This window comes from Mastigoproctus giganteus, chromosome 11, assembly GCF_048544385.1.
Source record: "Mastigoproctus giganteus isolate SK-2022 chromosome 11, ASM4854438v1, whole genome shotgun sequence".
Lineage (NCBI taxonomy): Eukaryota > Metazoa > Arthropoda > Arachnida > Uropygi > Thelyphonidae > Mastigoproctus > Mastigoproctus giganteus.
This window is the reverse complement of record NC_143585.1, coordinates 3,408,252-3,426,184: the sequence shown is the minus strand read 5'-3', so window position 1 is coordinate 3,426,184 and position 17,933 is coordinate 3,408,252. Positions and strand designations below refer to the sequence as shown.

The 17,933-nt window shown below is 38.3% G+C and overlaps 1 protein-coding gene across 1 annotated transcript in view; it reads right to left on the bottom strand.

Annotated features, from left to right (window-relative positions):
* Positions 1–17,933, bottom strand: part of RpS8 (ribosomal protein S8) — a 74,612-nt gene that overhangs the window by 39,528 nt on the left and 17,151 nt on the right. Inside the window, exons 2-3 of the mRNA XM_090385501.1 lie at positions 12,316–12,422; positions 252–351 (exon numbers count right to left, since the gene is read on the bottom strand). Of these exons, the coding sequence (XP_090241627.1) occupies positions 252–351; positions 12,316–12,422 (207 nt within the window). The remainder of the gene's footprint in view (positions 1–251; positions 352–12,315; positions 12,423–17,933) is intronic.

Here is a 17,933-nt window from a genome sequence, read left to right as displayed (position 1 = left end):
ACTGACTGACAGAACTGATAATGCAAAACATTCTTGTTCATCTATTTCTTTACCTTTAGTGATGCTTAGAAGTACTAGAAGCTTTTCCAATTTTAAAATGATGCACTGCCAAACTGATCAAATTTGTCTGTGTTTTGTTATTCCTTAGTTATTAATAAGGAAATGTTTTATTTATTTAAATTAAGAATAAATAAACAGAAAAACTGAAATACTCTGTGACTCAACTCTTAAAAATTCTTAGTATAACTCACGTTCTGAGGCCCATGCAAAATTTCCATGGTCTAAACGAAGAGCACGATATTTTTTGTTGCCACCTCTGGTTCTTACAGTGTGTATTCGCTTAGGTCCAATCTAAAAATGTAACCTGAATTAAATAATATCCAATAATGTAAATTGCATAAAAATCAATAAATTGTTTATAAAAGATGAAAATTGTAAAAAGGCTTCAGATCGCTAGAGGTGAATATTAGTCATTATTAATCAATACATTATATAAGGATTCATCATTAAAGCCTTCATTCATATTATACTAAGAGTTAAATCTAAGCAACAAATATTCATGGAAAATGCAAAGCAATTATTCATACACATGCAAAAATATAATTTTTTTTTCTTCCAATCAAAAGGAAAAGAAGTAGTAGATGAATTAATGAGGGTGAGGTTATATTTCAACATAGGCAGTGAAATAATTTTAAAATCACACATCTTGCATCTTTGTATCTATTTCTGTTAGAAGATGCTTTAGTCTCCACAACCATTACTGCAGAGGATCCAAGAATTGGGAGGAGAGACAAAGAATCTTCGGGGATAGAAACTGAACAAAGATGGTATGACTAAGTATATGAATAACTAATAGTCATGCACTAGTTTTAGATTAGCACAAAATGCATCTGTGCATTATACCCTATTTGCATAAAAGAATTTTTTTTTTACATTATTTCTTAATCAGAGGTATAAAAATCTTATTTGGTGGCACTCAAAAACTTAACTCTGTGATCATTCCCCACAGTTCCTGTATACAAGAACCAGGGGGAATGATGACAGAGTTCTAAGTTTGATGATGGGGAGAGAGAGAGAGATATCAGTTGTTAAAAGCAAAGGAAATTACAGCTTAAGATGATACCTGCCAAAGGCTAAATATCATCTTCATTTGGTCACCTGGCCAAATGAAGTGCCAACCACAAAGAACTCGAATAAAATATAATTATGGTACGTCTTTAAAGTTATGATCACAGAAACCACGAATATACGTATGCCATTAAGAATGGTATACCATAAGGAGGATTTACAATCTAGCCACAATAATGAAGCAGAAAAAGCTGGCATGGAAAAGATGCAGAGTGATGAAAGGGACTAAAGAATATAACAGCTAAATGTTGATCTGTAATAGTACCACAGAAAAGGTTAGGCTGGAAAGGGCAGGTTACAGAAACCACTAAGAAAGCAAACAATGAAGACAAGAAATGAAGGCAAAGGGGAAAAAAAAAAAAAAAAAAACCAGATTGACTGTGCCTAATTGATGTAAAAAGTCAGATGGCCCAGCTAATCGGGGGGTTGGAAAACTGCTAGCCTGGGAGGGATTCACAGACTAATAGATACTGTTAATCTATTTAACAGCAGCCACAGGCAGAGGTTAAGGTGAAAGTTAAAGTAATAAGTACAAAGAAGGAGAAGGGCAACAAGTCTGGTGACGGAACAAAGGAGTGCTCTTATGAAAACAGGCTTAAGTTCTGCAAACTGTAACACCTGGAGACTAGGCCCCCATGAGGTGATCTGATTAAGGTGCCTTGAATAGCTGGCCCGATACTGATAAGATTCTTCATCTTGCTCAGATTATAAAACACGAGGGGATATAAACTGAAATTGAAGAAAGACAGTTGTCGAATAGATGTGTGGAAATTTGCTTTTAGCCAGCGGGTAGTTGATTGCTGGAACAAACTTCCCCCTGTTGTTGTGGCAGATGACAGCTTAAATAAATTCAAGGAAGAAGTGGACAAACTTTTGGAGAGAAGGGATGGGTGAAATGGGAAGTTTTTTTTTTGTTTGGCTGATGCTGAATAAGCTTACTTTTCTTGCATCGTATGCTTCTACTAATGCTAATGATTCTTGCACTGCTTCTATTGGAATGAGCAGCAGCCTGGAAAGTGAGGTGCTGGGAATTTCATAGATTACTGGGGGTAATCATGGAACAAGTAAATACATTTTTTTTTTTTTTTTTTTTTTTTTATGTGAACCCCAAACACGAGAGGTATTAGAACCTATAGTACTTAGTACCGTGCTTGGGTTGGAGGTTGAGGAGACGAAAGAAGATATTTGTTGACATTGGACTTGAACTTCTGTAGATTGTAATTTTCAGGAAATACGTATGAAGGAAGGTTGTTCCAGAAAACGGCAGTTGAATGAATAAATGAGGAAGATGAAAAGTTGGTTCTGTGGGTTTGAAGTTGGACAGTAAATGGATGTTGGCTGGTGGCGGCACGTGTTCGGACTGTTTTGAAAGAGAGAGCGGGAATTATAGAAGCCAATTCAGAAGAACAGTGCCCATGGAAATATCTGTAGAAGAGGCATGCAGCAGAAACAGTACGTCTATGAGAAAGCGAGTGGAGAGACTCTGTTAGAGATGAATCATTAATTAACCTAACTGCCCTCTTCTGAATGGAATCAAGAAGCCTGAGAGAGGTTTTGGGGGCACCACCCCAAATGTGGGAACAATATTCCATGGCAGGGCGGATTTGCGATTTATACAGAGTGAGCAGCTGTTTGGAAGAAAAGTAACGCCGAGAGCGAAAGAGAAAACCAAGTTTTCTAGATGCAGAGGAAGCAATATTTGTAATGTGCTTGTGCCATGGACATGGGCTGTGTTCACCAATGCTCGGAGTATAGTAAATAAATTTGATGAATTTGAGGTGCTGGTCAAGACATCAAAAGCAGATATTGTTGGGATATCAGAGACATGGTGTCAAACAGATATAAGGAATGCAGAATTGGAATTTTGGGAGTTATGTGTAGAGAAAGGGAGGAGGAGAAGGTCATACTGTTAATAAAGAAACACAAAATCTAAGGAAGTGCATCCAATTGACATGGATGGCAGTGCAGTGTTGAGTCAGTTTGGTGTGGCATAAGCACAAGGAAAGCAAAATTCAGAGTAGGATTGTGTTATAGGAATAATAACTCTGATGAGCACAACAAACAACTGTACAGAGAAATAAAGTGGGCCAGTAAATCAGGATTGTCTCATAATGGGGATTTTAACTTCCCAGATATAGACTAACTTATGAGTTGGTCACTATCAACACTAGCAAGACTTGTGGATTTATTGAATGATTGTTTTCTACAACAGCATGTCCTACAGACAACTGTGGTCGCTGTCACCAGTTTCCTTTATCAGCACTGATTATTCATGCATGAAGAATCTACAGATAAAGGAACCTCTGGTGGCAGTGATCACAGTATACTGATGTGGGATCTATTATTTAGAGATGTAACTAAAATCAGGGATAAAGAGAAGGGTTTTTGCATTTATTAAGGAGATTTGAGTGGTCCAAGACAGTTTTAAAATTCTACACAGTGGGACAAAATGAAGTACCAACTACAAATTCTAAATGGGATGCATTCAAGGAATTAATTTTTGAAGCTACTAGGCCAGTTATACCAATCAACTACTCACTGGCCAAAGGCAAATTTCCACACATATCTATTCTACAACTATCTTTCCTCAATTTGACACTGGGCCCCCTCAGGTTTTAGTCTAAACAAGTGGAAGAATCCCATCAGCATTCAACTTGCTCAACCCATTCAAGGCCTTATAAACCTCAATCAGATCACCTCGCAGGTGCCTACTCTCCATAGGCTGCAATTTGCAGAACTTTAGCCTTTCTTGGTAAGAGCACCGCTTTGTTCCCCTCACCAATCTTGCTATCCTCCTTTGTACTCGTTCTAGCAACTTTACATCTTACCTAAAATGAGGCATCCAGACCTGTACACAGTACTCTAGGTGTGGCTAACCATTGCCTTGCATAACGGGATAATCACCTCCCTGTCCCTGCTAGCAAAATTCCTATATCTTTGACAAGATTCCATGACCTGCCCTGGCACCAGTCTGCACTGCTCAGCGAACTTCATATTTCACTGCACAATTACACCCAAGACTTTTTAACTTTCCACTTCCAAATGTAGTACCACACAGTTAGTACGTTTCTCTTCAGTTATTGCTACCCATATGCATTTGTCAATGTCAATGTTAAATTTCAGTTGCCACTTCTCAGCCGATTTTGGCAACCTATCTAGATCCAGTTGGAGTAGCACACTGTCTTTACTGTTGTTAACAACCCTGCCAACCTTTGTATCATCGGCAAACTTGGACATTAAACCCAATATACCTTCATCAATATCATTGATAAATATACAAAACAACAATGGGCACAACACCGAACCCAGTGGAACTCCACTAATAAAATTTTCCACGAAGAGCAGTGTCCATTGACTACCACTCTCTGTCGTCTCCCACTCAACCATCCCTTTATCCATTGTAGCAACTTACTCTTAATGCTATACCTCTCCAATCTGTACAGCAGTCCTTCATGTGCAACAGTATCAAAAGCTTTCCTGAAATCCAAGTATATGACCATATCATAGTATCCAATCAAATTGGTCAGACAAGACCTCCCCCTTTAACAAACCCATCCTGTGTCTTAACCAGGGCTTTTTTGCGACGGTACGCAATGGTACGGCGTACCGGCACCTTTTTCACAGCGTGCCAGCACGGGTGACACGCCTTGCACGCAGTCGGTGTCAGCCATGCCAGCTGCTTCCATGTATTAAAGAGATCACGTGACAATGGGCGGAGTCAGCACCCGTCAATCACGGCCGTATCGCTAGCAGTCTGGAAGGGGTACCCGTTTCTGAATCTCGACCAAAACTTCATTATGAAATTATTTTTACTTGGTACTTACCGTATTTTTACCTTTTACTTATTATTTTTTATTTATTAAATAAGACTCACCTTTGACTTATTTTTAATATACTTGTATAATAAATTTATGCTTAATAAAACGTGTTAATAAAATTAATGGTCGAGATTCAGTATTAGATATAGCGTACCAACTGCTAGCGATACGGCAGTGATTGACGGGTGCTGACTCCGCCCAATGTCATGTGATCCTTAACAGACGGAAGCAGCTGGCATGGCTGACTACCACTGCGTGCCGGCACAGAATTTTTCTTGATAGCAAAGAATGAGTACCGGCACCTATTTTTTTTTTTTTTTTTTTTTGTAAAAAAAATGCACTGGTCTTAACTATTACTGCAGTCTCGTCTAGATGATCCTGCAATGCTTCTTTAACCAGTGATTCCATTATTTACCCCGGGAACACAAGTTAAACCAACAGGTCTACAGTTACTTGTGTCACCTTTTGAACCCCCTTTGTGAATTGGTGATACATTTGCACACCTCCAGTCTATGGGGACATCCCCCCCGAGTCCAAGAAAGCTCTCATAATTATGGCTAAGGGTTTGCTTATTTCCTTTGCTACCTCCTTTAATATAACTGGATAGATCCCATCAACCCCAGGTGCCTTCCTTATCTTTAACATCAACAATTTCTCCTCCACTTTGCTCTCAGTTATTACAAAATCACTTAGCTCCCTGTTAGCATTTGACAAAAATTCTGGCACTCCCCTCACTGAATAACTCTTCATGTGTGAATGTAGATGCAAAATACTCAATCAGTTTATCAGCTACCTGAGCATGATCATCAATAGTCAACCCATCTATGTTAAGTGGTCCAATCTGATTCATCCCTTTCCTTCTAGAGTTTACACAGGTAAAGACCACTTTGCTGTCTTTTTTGCATCCTCTGCCAAAGATTTCTTGTAATCTGCCTTTGCCTGCCTAACCACCTTTGTGACTTGATTACAGACTAGTTTATATCGGCCATAGGCTTCTGTGTCACTTGATATTTCCCACACATTTTTCTTCTCTGCCACAAGCCTCATCAATTCATCTGACATTCATTTAGGCCTAAACCATGAACAATATTTCTTAGTTGGAATGAAAAGCCTAGCAGCCTCCAAAATTAAGTCCCTGAAGGCTTCCCATTCAGAATTCAACATTGGTAACATCATCAGTTGACCACATTGTACAGAATTTAAAAACTGTCTGAGACATCTGCAGTTACGTTTGTGAAAAGAAAAGTCCTTCCCTTTAGACTTGATGGTATTTACATCTTTACATAATTTCTACATCAGTACATTGTGATCACTGTCACCCAGAGGTACTTTTATCTGCAAATTCTTAATGCATGAATAATCACTGCTGATAATTAGATCAAGAGTATTACTCCCTCTGGTTGCGTCTCGAACATGTTGCTATAGATATCAGTCATCCAATAAATTGACAAAATTCTTGCTGGAAAGTTAAAATCCCACATAAGACATTCTGATTTACTGGCCCACTCTATTTATCTGCACAACTGCTCATTATACTCATCAGATTCATTAGGCCTATGATGTCATTTATCCTTTCCCAGTGCTTATTTCACACCAAACAGACTCGACACTGCATTGTCCACCAACATCAATTGGACGCACTTCCTTAGATTTTGTTTCTTAACTAACAACATAACTCCTCCTCCCTTCCTGTTTTGTCTATCCTTCTTGTACACATTGTACTCCCCAACTTCCAATTCTGCACTGCTTGTATTTGTGTGACACCACATCTCTGATACTCCAACAATATCTGCCTTTGATGTCTTGACTAGGTCTTCAAGCTCATCAAATTTATGAACTATACTCCTAGCATTGGTGTACATTTAAGTATACATGCACCTGTTCCTACTCTTGGTTACTCTAACATAGCCCATGTATTTACTTGTTCCACTATGACGCCCACAGTCCTGGAAATCTCCATTACCTTGCTTTCCAGGCTGTGGCTCATTCTAATAGAAGCAGTGCAAGAATCACTTTTGACTCTGTCTGCGACTTCTGTTAACCTTTTAGTCTATGTATCCCTCCCCCAGCTAGCAGTTTTCTGACCCACCTAACAATGCCATCTGCAAATATTCTTGCACCATTTCTATTTAACTGTACCCCATCCCTGTAGAAGCAGTCTCTCGTGTCAACAAGCACAGACCAGGCTAAAAAAAATTCTACCCCTTGAGCCTTGCACAATCTCTCCAGGGCTGAATTGATCGATAAGGCTCTCATCATATACTCCCTCCTATCATGTCTAGGCAGAATTGCAGACACTTTCACATTCAACCCTAACTCGTGACTTTTTTCCAACATTGAAACAAAGATACGAATTATCTTTACAAAGATATGAATTACCTATCTCTTATTTATATTTATTGATGTTTATGAATGCCTAATGCACTATTACTGGTATCTTAAATGCACTAATGGTAGTGTGATAATTTCCTGACCATATGAGTATAATTATTGAAAATACATTAATTTATAGCTATAGGTGAACCGGTAAAAAAAAAAAAAAAAAAAACTGGAAATAACGGTCCACGCTAGAAAAATCCTGATCTAGACCAGTGCTTCTCAAACCACCTGTGGTGAAGGTCCAATTTCTTTCATTTCCAATCCATCATGGACCGGTACTTTTGTAAAATACAAATCGAGCGGACCGGTAACACCCACAACCAATTTTCAATTCGTCGCAGACTGTCACTGGCCCAAAGATCACACTTTGAGTAGCAGTGAGCTAGACAAGTCAGCAGTTATAGCAGACACACAACATGGATTTGTTAAGGGGTAGTCTGGTCTGACCAATCCAATACTATGTGGGCACAAAGGAACTGGATGCAAAAAATAATTTTGATCTTATACTTGGATTTTAGGAAAGCTTTTGACTGTTGCACATGGAAGACTACTGTGCAAGTTGGAGCTGTATGGCATTAAGGGCAAGTTGGTGCTATGGATAAAGAGAAGGTTGAGTGGGAGAAGACGGAGTGGTAATCAATGGACCTACTCTTTGTGGACTAATGTTATTAGTGGAGTCCTCCATGTACTCCACTAATAACATTAGTCCTCCAGGGGTCCGTGTTGGGGCCCATTGTTGTTTTATGTATATTTATCATGATATTGATGAAGGCATAACAGGCTTAAGGTCCAAGTTTGCAGATGATAGGAAGGTTGGTAGCGTTGTTAATGACAGTAAGGACAGTACACTACGGCAACGAGATCTAGAAAAGTCATGCAGATGGGCTGAGAGGTGGCAAATGAAGTTTAACATTAACAAATGCAAAGAACTGTATATGGGTAGCAGTAACCCCAGAATAACATAAGATTTCTGCTAGCAAGTTTAAGGAGGTTACAGTTACTTGACCATCCCCTTATACAAGGGGATGGTCAGGCTCACCATACAGGTCTGGAGGCCTTATTTTAGGAATGATGTAGAACGGCTAGAATGAGTACAGAGAAGGGCAACAAGATTAGTGAGAGGAACAAAGGGTTACCATTATCAAGAAAGGCTTAAGTTCTGCAAATTGCTGCAGCATCTGGAGAGTAGGCACCTGCAAGGTGATCCGACTGAGATGTATAAGCCCTTGGATGGTTTGAGCAAGATCAATGCTGATGGGACTCTTCCTCTTGCCCAAGTGGGATTCTTCTTTTCGCCTGAGGGGGACATAAATTCAAACTGAGGAAAGACAGTTGAAGAACAGAAGTGCAGATGTTTGCCTTTTGCCAGTGGGTGGTTGATTGCTGGAACACACTTCCATTATTGTAGAAGTTGACAGCTTAAATAAATTCAAGGCAGAACGAGACAAACATTTGGAGTAAATGGATAGGTGAAATGGGAAGGATTTTTTTTTTTGTTTTGTTTTTGTTTTTTTGGCTGATGTATAAGCTTGCTTTCTTGCATCATATGCCTCTACTAATGCTAATGCTAAAAAGTTAAGAAATAACAAATAATTTCATTGTTATTATATTTTGCTAGATTTTAGCAGTTGTTTTCATTTCTTTCGATAAATAAATCATTGATAACATGTTGTTTTGTTGATATTTATTTAACATTGAGTCTATGGGAATTGAATTCTTGCTTCGAGTTTTCGCTTTACATGCAGGCTGCTAGGAACAAATTAACTCAGGAAAACTGTATTTTGATTGGTAAGCAGGTCGGTTTAAAACAAAACTTTGTCCAGAAACTATTCACAATGAAGCATAACAAACTACATCAAATTACATAGTAAAGAGACGGGAATTTTTTTATGTAAACCCCAAAGGAGAGGTAATAGAACCTATAGTACTTAGTACCATGCTTGGGTTGGAGGTTGACAAGACAAAAGCAGATATTTGTTGAAATTGGACTTCTGTAGGTTGTTCCAGAAAACGGCAGTTGAATGAATAAATGAGGAAGATGAAAAGTTGGTTCTGTGAGTTTGAAGTTGGACAGTAAATGGATGTTGACTGGTGGCGGCACGTGTTTGGATTGTTGTGAGAGAGAGAGAGAATTATAGAAGCCAATTCACAAAAACAGTGCCATTGAAGTATCTATAGAAGAGGCATGCAGCAGAAACAGTACATCTATCAGACAGTGAGTGGAGAGACTCTGTTAGAGATGAATCATTAATTAACCTAAGTGCCCTCTTCTGAATGGAATCAAGAAGCCTGAGAGTGGTTTTGGGGCATCACCCCCAGATATGGGAACAATATTCCAAGGCAGGGTGGATTTGTGATTTATACAGAGTGAGCAGATGTTTGGATGAAAAGTAACGCCGAGAACGAAAGAGAAAACCAAGTTTTTTAGATGCAGAGGAAGCAATATTTGTAATGTGCTTGTGCCAAGAGAGATTAGAAGTCACGGTAATGCCCAAAAGAGATATCATTTTGCCTAGAAATCAGAATGTCACCAAATATAGGTACAGAAGAATCCTTTTTAGGAGATATAAGACAAGACTGAGGACTGAAATCAGCTAAGTTGTCTTTGCCCCACTGGAGAATTACCTGGAGTTCGGCATTTAAGGAATTGGTACCAGATATTCGAGAAGTTGAAGCTAATTGAGTAGGGCAAGTTTTTCAAAATGGAAAGCAATGTGCTATCATCAGCAAAACTATGGATAGGATTTCCAGTCAATGGAAGAAGGTCATTAATATACAAGAGGAAAAGAGTGGGGGAAAGAACTGAACCTTGGGGGCACCAGTATTAGTGAAGAAGTTAGAAGACAGAGCCATCTACCATCACCCTCAGTTAGCTATCAGAGAGAAAACTGGGTAACCAATTACTAAAAACAGCTGGCAAACCATAAGATGGAAGCTTCTTTAGAAGACCTTTATGCCAAACACGATCGAAAGCCTTTGAGATGTCAAGAGCAACTGCTTGTGCTTCACTGAAATTTTCCATTGAACTAGTTCATATATGTGTAACATAAGCCAGAATATCACCAGTGGATCGACACTGACTGAATCCGTACTGGCAATTGTTGATCAGACAGGTTTCTATGTAGTTTAAGAGTTGGCGGTTAATTGATTTCTCTATCACTTTAGGAATGGTGGGAGGTGTTTAACCAAGATCATTAATACATGAGTTGGAAGAAAAATGGGATGCTAGCAGTGGGGTAGAGAGATTTTAAGCCAGAAGATCAAAGAGAGGAGATTCCAAATTGCCAAGTCTCTGACAGGGAATAACAGAACGGATATATGCACAAGTAACACCTTTGAGGCAAAAGGAATCATACAGCGTATAATTTGGGCATCTGAGATGAGCAGTAGTTGAATCAACCGATAACTGAGATTCTGTCAGAAAAAGTACATGGGTTTGGCAGACTGCAAGTGGAAATGGACATCGTTGAGATTAGAATTGAGACCACGTACATTTGTGAAATGAATTAGGAAGTGCTTGGGAGGTTTAAATCTTTTTGCAGATAAGCTTGCTCTATTAGTTTGAGAATTCATGGTGTATTCAATTGTAAGAAAAAGTGGGTGGGACATGCTGCATGAAGTGATGAAATTTTTGGATATGGCATACAGATGGTAAGAATATACCCAGCTCCTTGACATAACGTGGCCTCGACAATACCCCCTCAATAACACTACTCAGACTCCGTCCAATCACTATCTGGCAGAATAGAGGTAGCAAGATTATACACTAGCTGATCTAGAAGCCTCCCAAAGAGTTACCAATAGGTTCGGTCTGGTGTACTAACTAGCAGCCGGCCTGCAAACACCATTTTACAGCTGTACCTTTGAAATGTAAGGAATATTGGATCTCATCACGATGTTCATCCTAACCTGAAAACTCATCAATCACACTGAATGATGGAAGAGATAGGGAAGGGTTGACTCTTCCCTATCTCTTCCATCATGCCCTTTTCTGAAATGTACTCTTATTTGCAGACAACATACAAACAACGATTTTGAAGATTTCAATAGAAATGAAGGTAAAAATGTATTTTCTTACTTTATGCCTATTTACTGAACTGCACATAATCTCTACAAAATATTAAAATTCTTGTTTTATTTTAAAGTCATTTTTACACTTACAAAGTTAACATCCAAGTATTTGCCCATATTTGAATATTAAATTTCACATAGAATTTTTCAATTGTCAAATCTCAATGGGCAAAGGAAAGGAACCAGATGACAACACAATACTACAATACACAATCTAAGGAATAATACTAAGCCGGCATAACGGGAAAGACACATTGTGCCATATGTCCTGATTTTTTTTTTTTTTTTTATACGAAAACCCCAAACATGAGAATATTAGAACATATAGTACTTAGTACTATAGGTTCTAATAGCATTGGTTGGAGGTTCAGAAGACAAAAGATATTTGTTGACATTAGACTTGAAATTCTGTAGACTAATTTTCAGGAAATACATATGAAGAAATATTGTTCTAGAAAACAGCAGTTGGTTGAATGAAGATGAAAACTTGGTTCTGTGAGTTTTAAGTAAGACAGTAAATGGTTGGCTGGTGGCAGCATGTGTTCAGACTGTTTTGAAAGAGAGAGCGAGAATTATAGATGCCAATTCAGAAGAACAGTGCCCATAGAAATATCTGTAGAAAAGGCATGCAGCAGATCTACTTTCTACTTGTTTCGAAAAGCTCAAACAATTTTTTAAATTAAAATTCCATCCCATCATATTTATTTTTCATGTTGGCAACAAGAACTGTAATTGAATAAAAATTAATGAAAACTTTTTTTTTTTTTTTTAGGTTGCCATGATAACCAGGATTTGGCAACCCTACACATGAAATAAATCATAATACAATTCTCTAAACATGCAAGAGGAACATGCTAACTCTACAGTAATTCTAAAACACAAAGACAATTTTATATGAATAAAGGGTTTATATAGTCACTTTAGTATTAGCAGCTGGGCGTCCCAACTCAAACTTCCTCTTCTTTCTAATTGGTTTACGTTTCCCTCCAGTCTTCCTACGTTTATGCCAGTGATCCCTTGATATACCTTAATAGCAAATAGTTTAATTTTTACAAGCTTTAAATAATATTGAGCAAAGTGTAAAAAAAAAAAAAAAAAAAAATAGAATAGATGACTAATAATATTGTATGGTATCTATATTACAGACCTGTTAGTTTAACAGTTCCAGGGAAATTAATGGAGGCACTGGTTAAAGAAGCATTGCAGGATCATCTAGACAAGACTTCAGTTATAGCTCGGCCACGGCATGGGTTTGTTAAACAGCATTAGTAGAGGCATATGAAAGCAAGCTTATGCAGAAAGCAAGCTTATGCAGCATCAGCCAAAAAAAAACTTGTCTTGTCTGGCCAATTTGATTGGATACTATGTCACAAAGGAACTAGATACAAAGAATAATTTTGATATCGTATACTTGGATCTGAGGCTTTTGATACTGTTGCACATAAAAGACTGCTGCACAAATTGGAGCAGTGTGGCATTGGAGGCAAATTGCTGCTATGGATAAAGGAACGGTTGTTGTTGTGGGGGTTTTCTGGCGCATAAGCTGCTTTGGCTATAATGCGCCTATTCCTTTATTATAATAATATATATGAGAATTTGTCACGTCAGAAGAGGCAAAAATCAGAAATGACTAAAAATTCCACTTTTCTTCAGAAAGTTAAAAAATTCAGGGATATTAGCATTGTCACCGATGACATTCTCTAGAGTTATTGGTTTCCGAAGGTTAACCAAAGATAGCAGGGTTGTGTTTCTGTCTTGATTATAGTGTGGGCATTCAGTGAGAATGTGTTTTACATAAAGGAACGGTTGATTGGGAGAAGACAGTGTTAATCAATGGACATTGCTCTTCGTGGACTAATGTTATTACTGGAATCCCCAGGGTTCAGTTGTGGGTCCATTGTTGTTTTCTGTATATATATTAATGATACTGATGATGGTATATCAGGGTAATGTCCAAGTTTGCAGATGATAAGAAGGTCGGCAGGGTTGTTAATGACACTGATGACAGTATGCTGCTGCAACATGATCTAGAAAAGTTGAGCAGGTTGGCTGAGAGGTGACAACTGAAGTTTAACATTGACAAATGCAAAGTACTGCATATGGGCTGCAGTAACCCCAGAGAAACGTACCAACTGGGTGGTGTTACACTCATAGTGGAGAATGAAAGAGACTTGGGGGTAATTGTGTAGTCAGATATTAAGTTTTTGAGCAGTGCTGTTGTTGTTATTTGGTTTTTAGGAGCATTAGCAACTAAGGCCATATTGCTCCGGGGATATGCAGTGGTAATTCCATGACCTTTCCACTGTTGTTGCTTGGTTTTTAAGGAGCATTAGCAACCAAGGCCATATTGCTCCGGGGATATGCGGCGGTCATTCCCTGACCTTTCCGTATCCGGTGTTCAAGGGCTTGAACCCCGGTCTAATCAAGAAGCGTGTGCTACGCACTGCTGCTCCAGCCCACCTGGCTACGGAGGCGCCTTGATCAGTGCAGACAGGCGGCCAGGCTCATGTCAATGATATATACAGGAATTTTGCTAGCAGGGATAAGGAGATGATTATCCCCTGGGCAATAGTCAGGCCACACCTCGAGTACTGTATACAGGTCTGGACGTCTTATTTTAAGAAGAATGTAGAGTTGCTGGAACAAGTACAGAGAAGGGCAACAAGATTAGTGAATGGAACAAAGGGTTGCTCTTATGAAGAAAGGCTTAAGTTTTGCAAATTACAGTGTCGGGAGACTAGCACTTGGAAGGTGATCTGATTAAGGTGTATAAAGCCTTGAATGGTTTGAGCATGATCAGTGCTGATGGGATTCTTACTCTTGCTCAGAATAATCGCCTGAGAGAGCATAAATTCATATTGAGGAAAGACAGTCATAGGATAGATTGTGTGGAAGTTTTCCTTTAGCCAGCGGATGGCTGATTGCTGGAACAAACTTCTGTCTGTAAATAGATTCAAGGCAGAACTAGACAAACATTTGGAGCAAATGGATGGGTAAAATGAGAAGGTTTTTTTTTTTTTTTTTTTTTTTTTGGCTGATGCTATATAAGCTTGCGTTCTTGCATCATGTGCCAATGCTAATGCAAAACTTATACAAACTTTATTCTTTTGTTAATTTAACATGATGTTTTTCAGAGTACACTTATGTTGTAGCTACTATAAACTGGTTTTGTTTAAACCAAAATAATTTTTACATGTCAGTGCCATCCTTTTAGAAGAATGGACCAGGTGGCCAGGGGCAATAATCAGACAACTGTGCCAAGATTTGTATTAAACGAAAAAAAATAACAATATTTATTTCTCATGGGGTGAAAACGAACATTGTAATAAACAAATATATTTACACAGAAAACCCTATCCTTTTGCAGGGGAATGGTATGTACTTCATATAAACGAGTACTCTGTATAAACAGTTTGTATCAAAGAGATTTTACTGTAAAAATAAATTGAACGAAAAAAAAAAAATTTACTTCATTCTTAAATAACCACAATTACTAATTTTTTCCCTCAAATTTAAAATATCCCATGGCACCCCTGTAACTTTGCTGTGGCACCCTGATGAACCACGATGTACAGTTTAGGAACCGCAGGTATAAAGAATTCCTGAACTAGAGGCCATAAATTCAAATAACAGGGCTTGAGGTTTATAATAGATAGAAGGAAATTTTCTTTTAACCAGAGAGTCACTGATTGTTGGAACAAGTTGGCCATGCAGGTAGCTGAGGATGACAGTTTGAAGTTCAACTAGATAGTTACCTGTGTAATGAGGGAAGCACATAATTTGTATTTTCTTTTTTACTTTGGTTCCCGCCACCTCCCAGTGCAGCAAAAGCCTGTGGTTTCCTTGCACTATATGGCAAAAACTATTACTACCAAAGTTTCATTGACAATACTCTATGGCAGCATGTCTTTTTCATTTTCTACTACCCCGAGTGCAGTTCCACACAGTTGATAAGTTACTAGTGTAAAGAGTTAGTTGCCTGACAGCACCAGGGATTCCCCCCCCATCTCCACATTGTATTCTTTGTAAGTGACACAGAACTCTGTGGAGGACAGTAATTTAAAAACTGTGGGGAGTGGTTTGTTGTGTTATGTTGCTGTTGGGCCTCTATTGGGACCCATCGTTGCCCACAATTTGCCACGAGGCAGGTCAGGCACCCGGTAGATTATTTAATTACTCCGGCAAACCCCGCCACCTATTTTCTAAGGATTTCAGTGGCAAGACCTATATATATATATATAGTAAGTGCCGGTTATAGTGATCACGTTTGCAAATTGAATTTTGATTCAAATAAACAAGGATTCTAATAAGCGAAAATAAGAAAATATTATCTAGAGGCTATAAAAATAAAGATATAAAGTAAAAATTACACTTTATTACCAATTAAAAGATATGAACAAAATAAATTTATACTTACATATGTTAAATTAATATGTATATTAATTAAGCTAAAACTTTGTAATATGATTATTAGTATTAGTAATGGCTTCATGGTGCAAGAAAGCCTATGGCTTATGCTGCACCGGCCAAAAGGAAAAAAAAAAAAAAAAAACGAATAAAACAATAACAAAAAAATAAAAAATAAAATAAAATAAATCAATAATAATAATTAGTAAAAGAAAAGGAAATTAAACCTATCATCCTATGTGCTTCCCTGACACGAAAGTACTATCCAGATGACCTTTGAATTTCCCCAAACTGTCAGCCACTACCACCCATGTAGGCAACTTATTCCAGTAATTCATAACTCATTGGCTAAAATAAAACTTCCTGCAGTCCAATCTAAACATTTCCCCCGGTAAATTGAATTTGTCCCCTAGTTCTAGCATCATTTATAACCTTGAAAATTTCATCTTCATTCATTTTACTGATGCCTCTCAGAGCCTTAAACACCTCAATCAAACCTCCTCTAAGGTGTCTAGTTTCCAAACTCTGCAACCCGCATATTCGAAGTCTTTCTTCATATGGACATCCTTTTGCCAATCTCACCGGGGTGAGTTACTCGTCTCTGCACCTTTTCAAGAAGCTCGATGTCTTTCTTTAGGCGCAGTCTCCATACTTGAACACAGTATTCCAGTGTGGTCTAACAAAAGCCTTATATAATGGGATTATCACGCCCCTATCTCTACTTGCAAAAGTTCGATAGGGCACCATGGGCCTTCCTTGCAACCTGTTTACAATGCTCAGAGAATTTCATGTCTGCCCGTATCATAACACCAAAGTCCACTTCCTACAGGGTTTAGTTTAACTCCACCAAGTAAATAAGTTATTTTGGGATTACTGTTTCCCAAGTGTAATATTTGTTGGATTAAAGCATAGCTGCCATTTTTCTGACCATTCCTGAAATCTATCTAGGTTTCTCTGAAGAAGCTCAAGCTTGACATTGATCCTTAACTACTCTATCAATTTTAACATCATCTGAAAATTTAGACATCACGTCCTCTATCCCTTCATCGATGTCATTTATGAAAATTAAAAAAACAGTGGTCCTAATACTGATCCTTGGGGAACCTCAACCCAATCTGAGGAATAGCCATTTATCACAACCCTCTGCCTCCTGCCCTGAAGCCATCCTGCTATCCATCTAAGGATTTTCCCAGTGATTCCAACCAGTTCCAGCTTATAAAGCAACTGCTCATGTGGGACTGAGTCAAAAGCTTTGCTGAAATCTAAATAAACAATGTCAAAATTATTCCCTAAATCCAACTTGAGTGACCCTTTCAAAATAGCGAACCAGATTTGTTAAACATGATTTCCCCTTTACAAAACCATGCTGAATACCCTTGAGAATTTCAATTTGATCCAAATGATCCTGAATTCCACCCTTGATCATTGCCTCCATGATTTTCCATACCACTGAAGTCAGACTGACAGGTCGATAATTTCCCACTTCACTCTAAGAGCCACCCTTATGTATTGGAGATACATTAGCACTTTTCCAATCCAAGGGAATCTCCCCAGAGTCTAGTGATGCTCGCATAATTAGCCTCAATGGTTCAATGCACTCACATGCCGCCTGCCTTAAGATTATAGGGTATATTCTATCAACTCCAGGAGCCAGCCTTACTAGCCTGTAGGCTCAAAAGTTTTTTCATTAAATAATCTCGCAAAATTTGAATGTCATTAATTACATATTTTTCAACTTCGCTCCCACAATTTCCCACTGCCACAAAAAGGTTTTTCTTTTGTAAATATTGATGCAAAATAACTGTTCAGTTCATCTCTAACGGCACCTGGTGTATTTAATACTATCTGCTTTCCCTTACGTAAAGGTCCGATCTGGTTTGACATGCACCCCAATGTGGGAACAATATTCCATGTAGGGTGGATTTGTGATTTATGCAGAGTGAGCAGCTGTTTGGAAGAAAAGTAACGCTGAGAGCGAAAACAAAGTTTTTTAGATGCAGAGGAAGCAATATTTGTAATGTGCTTGTGCCAAGAGAGAGATTAGAAGTCAGAGTAATCCCCAAAAGAGATATATCATTTTGCCTAGAAATTGGAGTGTCACTATTGATAAGTATAGGAGCAGAAGAATCC